Source organism: Cyprinodon variegatus, unplaced genomic scaffold (assembly GCF_000732505.1).
Source record: "Cyprinodon variegatus isolate N-32 unplaced genomic scaffold, C_variegatus-1.0 Scaffold317, whole genome shotgun sequence".
NCBI classification, from domain to species: domain Eukaryota; kingdom Metazoa; phylum Chordata; class Actinopteri; order Cyprinodontiformes; family Cyprinodontidae; genus Cyprinodon; species Cyprinodon variegatus.
Window position 1 is genome coordinate 710,453 of NW_015150770.1, and position 8,332 is coordinate 718,784.

General features: G+C 43.4%; 2 protein-coding genes across 2 annotated transcripts in view; both read left to right on the forward strand.

The window, feature by feature from the left end:
* Nucleotides 1-1,683, forward strand: part of LOC107090937 (spectrin beta chain, non-erythrocytic 1-like) — an 84,017-nt gene extending 82,334 nt beyond the window's left edge. Inside the window, exons 42-43 of the mRNA XM_015384592.1 lie at nt 197-239; nt 529-1,683. Of these exons, the coding sequence (XP_015240078.1) occupies nt 197-239; nt 529-738 (253 nt within the window). The 3' untranslated portion in view covers nt 739-1,683. The remainder of the gene's footprint in view (nt 1-196; nt 240-528) is intronic.
* A 6,384-nt stretch (nt 1,684-8,067) lies between these two features.
* Nucleotides 8,068-8,332, forward strand: part of LOC107090938 (echinoderm microtubule-associated protein-like 6) — a 90,671-nt gene continuing 90,406 nt past the window's right edge. The window contains exon 1 of the mRNA XM_015384593.1: nt 8,068-8,301. Within this exon, the coding sequence (XP_015240079.1) occupies nt 8,105-8,301 (197 nt within the window). The 5' untranslated portion in view covers nt 8,068-8,104. The remainder of the gene's footprint in view (nt 8,302-8,332) is intronic.

Consider the following 8,332-nt stretch of genomic DNA (forward strand, 5'->3'; position numbering starts at 1 on the left):
TTACTGCAAATTAGGTGGGTTTAAAGGGGTGAAGCTGCTTTATGCACTAAATAAGTTATTTCTGATTCGCCTTTGATGAAGACATAAAATTATTGACTTTACCTTCTGGGCTGTAGTGTCCCGTCCTGATTGTGTGAAAGTTTTTCATGTTTTTACCGTCTGATCAAACCTTCCTGACATGCATGAACCTCCACAGGATCTCTGATGGGAACGAGTATCTCTTCCAAGCCAAAGACGACGTGAGTAAATAAAATGCATCATTTCCTGTTTGATTTCTCTGAGCTTACTTAAAAATGTTAATTCTTTCAGAAGAAGTTTTGTTTGGTGTCCTGATTATGTATACGTCTATATATGATATATGAGAGTCATGGTTACTTGTTGATGGCAAAGCTGCAGTTCTATTAGTTTATAAAGTGAAGGTGTTAAATAGCAGATTTCTTTGCTCCCAGAGACGACGGACGGATCGCTTTAGTTTGACGTAAAACAATGTTAATAAATCCTGAGTGCATTTCCCTCTTCGCCCTCTAGGAGGAGATGAACTCCTGGATCTCAGCCATCTCTGCCGCCGTGGCGGGGGTCAAATCGGAGGTGACGCCCAGCGGCCACAGCACGCCGGCCCCCGCGGCTCGCGCTCAGACGCTGCCGGCGACGGTGGCGGCGACGGCGGCGGAGTCGAGTCCTGGCAAACGGGAGAAAGACAAGGAGAAACGCTTCAGCCTCTTCAGCAAGAAGAAATAGAGGCTCCTTCCTCTCTTTCCTCCCTCCTCCTGCGGTGCTGTTTGGGATCACTCCTCATTATCATTAATCGAATCGTGGATGACAGTTCTGCTCGTAGCAGATCTGTTTCATCCTTCCTGATAACCTTAAAGAATAACAGTCTTTCCTAACATTTGCCTGCTCCTCCAGCTTTCTGCCTCAGATCTGATCCCAAACAGCTCCTTTTCCTCCTCTTTTTTTTGTTTTGTTCCTCCTCTTCCTCTCAAAGCGTGACTCCAGCATGCCAGCTCCGAGCCAAAACTCTCCACTCTGTGCCTCTCAACCGTCCGGTCGGCTCAGAGCTCCAGTTCAGCTCCAAACCCCCCGCCTGCGCTCCGGCGTCGGACCCGGAGCGGGGACCCTTTGGAAGGAGGGACAGAACCACCGATAAACGCTTCAGGCAGCTGCTGTCCCAACGATCCATCGCCATGTGGAGGAACTCCCAGTTTGTTTAACTTACTGCTGTTTCTTGTTGTTCAGCTTTTTTTCTGCCTTCTGTGGGTCGTGTCGACGCTCCCCGGTTTTCCCTGGAAGTTGTAGGTAGCCTAATCCCTTTTTTTGCGAGGCCTTGTCTTTGCAAGGTGCCGTGTATCCCTGTGTAGTGGGGAAACCGAGAGCAGGGCGGGGTACGGCTCCGGTTCCGACTTTCTGCCGGTCGGGTTTGTGCAAAAAAAGCAGCAGCTTGGGTGCAGTCTAATACCTGGAGCGTTACCCCTCCCTGCTCCCAACTGTATGTATAACTTGTGTATAACAAACTGTTTAAAATAAACCTGTGTTTAATTTCTTCACTTATTCGTACTAATGATATGACCAACCGTGATAAGCTTCAGTGGTTTCAACTTTCTTTATGTGGAAACATAAACCCAGAATGAAGGACCGTGGAGGTGACCTCACCCATTATGGAAGAAAAACTCTCATTAGAATCGCTCTTGTTTTGTACAACGAATTTTAAGCAATTCATTTTTTTTAAAACAGTATTTTAAACACTGAATTTTTTTTTACACATCAAGTTCCTTCCACTGATTTTGTATCTGGCGAAAATTCCCCTTCAAAAATTATTTAATTGCAAAAAATTTGCCTGCAAAAGATTTAAATGCAAAAAAAATTCAGCTGCAAAAAAGTGAATTTGAATTTTTTTGCAGGCAAATCTTTACCTGATACAAATTCAGTGTGTAAAAAAATTCAGTGTCTAAAATTCTTTGTTATAATTCAGTGTTTAAAATATGCTGCACTAAAAAAGGCCGTTTTTCTTCCATAGACGAGGAACTCAGCAGGAATGTTTTAACAAGTTTTCCAACAATCCGTGAGCTTTCTTTCCCACCTTCTTTAGATTTCTTAAACATTAACATCTGCCCTTTATTACCTGGATTATGTTAAGTTTTGTGTTTCCGCAGCGAAGGTTTATTTAGTGGGAAGTAAGGAGGCGTAGTTGTTCTATAAAAGCAAAACTTTCTGTTAAGTGGGTTAATAAGCAGTAAATATCTGGAAGTGAATTTCGGTCGCTTGCTTGTCGGCTTCAGCTCTTTGTTGTTAAAAGATTTCCGACTTTTTTGCCGCTGATGAACTTTGCAGTGAAACCTGTTAGAGCTACGTGTGTGGATGCTTTGTACGGAAGCTCCTTGATGACAAAACTTCCTGAAAACTGACTTGAGATGAAAAATTAACGGTAAAAACTCAGAAGATAAAAAAAGGCTGTTTTTTTTTTCCTGCAGCTCTGCATCAGTCCGCAAAAAAATTAGACCAAATTCATCACGATGCAATGTAGAAGAAAGTTCTTTATCTTCTAGAAATTATTGAGAAAACATTTTTTGATTAAATTTCTTTGATTGACATTAGGTAAATAGTTTTCAGTAAACGGATATTTTGTTAAAAGAAGAGGAACCTCTTAAACATGTTTATGAAATCATTAAGTTTTAACTCAAACCTTTTTTGGACAGATGGTAGGAAGATATTTTTTCTGTGAAAAAGACTCAGATTGTAATGAAACCATCTGGAGCAGGCCTCCAGCCTCCAGGGGGCGCTTCAGAAAGCAGCTGAAGACAGGTTGGATTAGAAAACATCTGTGTTCACCTTATTTGATCGTTTCTAAAATAAATAAAAAATAAAAAAATAGCTTTTTTATAGTTGGAAAATAAAAACTGTCAGATTCTGAGTTTTTACCTAAATTCAGCTCCGGGTTCCTGGAATTGTGTCATTAACGGGCTTCCATAGAGCCGGAGTGATGTTGGTGTAAAGCAGCAGGATTGAACCCGAACATGTGAAGGTAGATCATCAAATGTGGGACTTTGATTTTTTTTTTTTCTTCCCACAGCTGATGGAGGAAACCCGACTCTTTCACCTCAAATACCTGGAAAACTCTTCACCTTGGGGGGGGGGGCTGCTTCATTTTTTTATTATTATTATTCTTTTGTGCTACGATCTATGGCAGTTTGATAAATATAGTGTGCATTCCTCTGTCACTGTAACCATAGTAACGAGACATTTCCTCATTCTGCACAATCAATAACACCTGGTTTGGGGGTAGGTGGGTAGGTGGGTGGGGTGGGCCTCAGGCCTGGGGGGGGTCTAGGTTAGGTGGTCGGTGTGATGCGGACCGGGGGTCACTGCTAGTTGGATCTGCACCCGTAGATTTCTCCCCATCTCTGTTACATATGTGCAAAAAAAAGCCATTAAAAAGCTTTTAAAACAAAATGTCTTGTTTCTGTTTGGTTCATCTTCGACTCACAGATTTCTCAGAAAGGTGCTGAAAATATTGAGCTTCTCTGGTTCTTTGTGATCAAAGAAAAGAAGCAAAAACTGCTCTGTTCACGTTGGTGCGGCTGCATCTAAATGAAGCACAAGACTTTAGGCTGAAACGTGTTTGACACCAATGAGGGGAAAGTATAACGATCGGACATAATCCTCCATTAAATCACCACAAAATCCTTATACATGCTTTTTGGCATGGGGGAGAGGAGTGATGATGCGGGACTCAATTCACCTGCATCCTTTGAACGAACAATGACCTCTCTAGAACAAAGTGTTCTAGATTGGTTTAAAAGTCCAACTGTTCAGTCGCTGAAGCTTAGTAGAAACCAGCAGAACGATGATTGAAAACACAGCAGCAGATCTGCAACCGAGGGATGAAAAGATGTCCTGATGGTCTAGTCAAAGTAAAAACCTCTACCTGAATGAGACGCTCTGTAGGGAAGAGAAACAAGCTGAAGGAATGGCTGAGATAAGCAGATCTACAAGAAAAAGATTCATTTCATTAGCTTTTTTTCCTAATGTAATGATTATATCTATGCTATAATCTTTAAATGTCTGAATTTAATTAAAAACAATTTTAGTCTTTTATTTATGTATCTTAGTTTGTATGTTTTCCCTACAGGAAAACTGTCTAATTTGATTGATCAGATGCTTTAATCCTAATCCGAACCCCGGGGGAAATATTAACTCTATCAAAATAATATGGAAATATGATTATATAAATATATTCACTGTGAAATCTGCAAGTTTTAGTTACCAAAATATAATTATCTAAATGCAAACGAAATGTTTGAGCATTCTCTGTTTAATGCTCACAGGACTTTTTAAATGAATCCTTTTGTTTGTTTTTCATTTTTAAGAGCACACGAATCATCAAATTAACTGAAACTGGGAATCACATCCTTTTGTTTAGAACCTGACAAAGAAACTGCTGTATCATTGTACAAAGTGTGGTTAAAAGTTGCTTTTTAAATTAACATTAAAACGTTTTTAAAGTCTTATTCTGTAGAGAAGATCTATTGTCCAGCCTGTCGTGTTCAGCACTGTGGACAGCTCCTGCTGATCTGCTGGGATTTGTAGTTTTTCTGCAGCTGATTGAGCTGTTCTGGACACAGACTCCCATAATGCATTGCACTACTGTGTGTCCTGCTGGGGTGTTTTCTCTTCCTGCAAAGGTGTTACATCCAGAGTGTTTAGCTGTCAGCAGAGTCTGATTCTGAACCTTCAAAATAAAAGCTTTCAGACCTCAGTCGATGCGAAGATGCAGATTCTAAACAGAATTATATGTTTTCTAAATATTTAATTGAAAATCTGTCCAGGCCACCTTGACCTTATATAAAATGTAATTATCTCCCAAACCCAATCACAGGTTCTTCCTCCTGAAAGTTTTTCGTCACTGTGGAGAGACTTTGTTCCGCTCTGCTTTGCAGAAAATCTCCAGTTGGACACGTTTCATGGTTTGTTCTCTAGCATGAACCTATCTGAGGTCATGCTACGATAGATCAATCAAAAGCATCTCTGACCTTTAACCTTCAGGGATTTGATTGCATTTAGTTCCTGCTGTAAAGCCTAAAGCAGGTTGAGCGCGAGCCTAAAGTCTTTACATGACAGTCAAACATCACGGCTGGTTTTACACCAGATCTACCTGGATGCTCACCTTCCAGAAAGTTCTCATGGTCCAGAGAAATTTTTGGCGATCATGGAAGCGGTTGTGACCTTAGTACCTTCTGATGGACGCCATGTTTTCCCAGGATCTCTCTTTTCTTGCTGTATCATGAACTCCGTCACCTCCTGGATGACCTGTCGGTGAGTTTTTAATGTATCTTTGGAAACCTTCTCCACTGTTCCATGTTCTCTGTTAGTGGATGATGGTTCTCACTTTGGTTCTCTTCAGTCCTGAAAACCTTCTGGCCTGAATGATGAAGTGCTGCATTGGAAGAACTCCTAGCCTCCGTCCTGATTTAATATTCATTTTCTTCTTCATTGATCTAATTAAGGGATCAACAACCTTTTCAAGATTAGAGCTGCTTAATTGTTCCTAGGAAGGGCTACTAATACTGACCTAGAAATGGAGGAGTCAGCGTTCACCTGAACGTCATGCATAATAATTAGAATTTTTATAAATACTTATAAATGCCGGGGGGGCATTCACCATCAGGCAATACTAGGCAGTTGCCTGGGGCCCCAAGTTCCTGTGGGCCCCATAAAACTTTGTATATCTCATGATCGGTTTCACAAATCTCCCCCACATGCAGAGAAACCACTTAGAGAACACGGGAAAAGGTTAACAGGTTTATAGAGGTAGCGTACAGGTGTTGGATCTGGTACTCAGTGAGCTGGTGAACCAGAAGTTTGAGGGGGGCCTTGTCAGTCCTTGAACCCAGTCTGTGTGGGGAAATCCAGAGAATGGTGCACACGTTGGAGGACGGACAGGTAGACAAGCGTTGGACCCAGAGGAGTAATGAAGAGGACTGTCACTCGGATTTCCGATTGGAACTTGAAGGGATCATGTGGAGGTTTTCCCCTCAGTATGAACATGGTATTTCCTTCCAGGGGGAGAAGGTCCAGGTATCCAGTAAAACAGGAAGTCTTCCTGCCGGGGAAAAAAAGACAAAAGAACATAAGTCTCAGAAAAATAACGCTAGGTTAGACTCAGCTAATCTCAGCTTGGCTAGAGTACCCAAAACTGACAAACACTCTGGCCCCGAGGTAGTGACAGCCAACTGCTCAAATACTCCTCCAGATAATGATCCAACGAGTGTGCAGGGAGGCCAACGAGTACAGGGCACCACCTGGTGGTGGAGGGAGAAAAACACACAAATAACCAGAAAAACATACCACACAACCAGACAGACAGCAGCGAACCATTTGAAAACAAACCATGCAAAGAGCAGTGTTGCTAACTTAGCGCTTTAGTCGCTATATTTAGCCACTTTTCAGACCCCTCTAGCACTTTGATTTCTAAAAAGCTCCTAGCGCCAAATCTAGAGACTTTTTTCTGCTACTGGAGACTTTGGAGACAACATCTAAAAGCAGCGAACTCTGCTCTCCAGAGCGAGTAGATTGGTAACCCCGCCTCCTGCTCTCCTCTATCTTGTCTGCTGTCAGGAGAGAGGGACAAAACCTAGAACAGATGATGGATGTCTATTCTATTAACATTTCTCTATCTGTAGAATGGGGCTGTTTGATGTGTTGGGCCCCCTGCTTGTCTTTGCCTAGGGCCCTAAATTTCCTAAATCCGACCCTGATTAGGAAAGAAGAGCAACAGAATAAAATAAGATTTCAGATTTTGTTTTCAGAAGATGAGGGCCCCCCAACGTGGTCCTTGAGGGCCCCTTGGTATCTGTGGGCACCGCGTTGGTGAACCTCTGGTCTAAGTTAAACTGACAGTTTCTCTTCATTATTAAATCCGTATTTAAACATCTGTATAAAAGCATACAATGCATCAAACTAAATAAAAAATCTGATTTTGGTTTATTCCGTAAATCTGTTTAATTTATTCCTATTTTTTTCTTTGAATTTAAAAAGAAAAAAATGTAAAATATGAAATGTTATAGATATAAAAAGGATTTAATTGAGCTTCCTCCTCCTCAGCTGCAGGATTATTATTTAAACTCTTATTTTTACTAACCGGATGTCTGCGCAGGCGTGCCTCTGAATGCGCGTCCCCGTCAGACTGAGACCAGCAGCTCCTCATCAGTCTGCGCTGGATCAGAACCTCCGCTCCGGATCCCGGAGCTGCAGGTCCGGTTCTCTGTCTGCAGCGGGACGATGCTTCCCTCCTGCTGCCGGGAAGCAGCTCTCTCCTCCGGCTTCCTCCGCCCCTTGGAGCCCCGGCTGCTCCTCTCCTCTGCGCGCTGAACTTGGAGCATCTGCGGGGATTAAACTGTTGTTTGTGTCCGGCTCTCCTGGTTCTGATCTCCTCCCTGAGGAAACCAGCCTCCTCCCTTATTGGGTGGAGAATTTTCCAGCCTGCAGGATTTTTTTTCTTCCTCCCTGTGGCTCCTGGAGGAGCAGAGCTTCTCCAGCTCCTGCTCTGTGATGGAGATGCTGTGAGGACGGAGCACCGCTGGGGGAGAGGATGGGAGGATAATCCTGCAGTGGGATTATATTTCCAGGCTCAGGCATGGAGGCTGAGCTTGGATGAGGGTCTGGAAACAGCAGGAACTTTCCAGGCGATCAGGGAGATTGATCCACATCTGCCTCCAGAATCCATCCTGGAAAAGAGGAAGGCTGATCCACAGGTGAAGAGCAGAATTACTCCCAATCAGAACCAGGAGTTCATGAAACCCAACGGAGAAAAGCTGCTGAAGTCCAGGAGGATGAGTCTGTAGACCCGGATCCAAGCAGAGCCAGAAATCATCCAGATCAGTTCTGGTTCTGAAATGATCCACTTCATCCTCCATTGTTCTGCTCTGGAATTTTCTTTAATTTAAATCAAAATAGAGTAAAAACATGATGGAGAATCAGAGGAAACGTGCTTCCTGAGCACAGAATGACCCGGTTCCTGCTGTGCTGACAGAACCAGAACCAGACCTTCATCATATTCAGAACCACCAGAAACAGGAGGAGGACGCCACGTCCCATCCCATGAGGGAGCATGACGGACCGGACCGCCCCGGGCTGCCGCCTCAGACTGGACTGGGTCTACGGGTACCGGGGCCACCAGTGCCGGAACAACCTGTTCTACACAGCAGGGAAGGAGGTGGTGTACTTTGTGGCTGGGGTGGGGGTGGTCTACAACACCAGGGAGCACAGCCAGAGGTTCTACCTGGGCCACAACGATGACATCATCAGGTAAGACCCCTGAAAAAACGCAGACGCACCC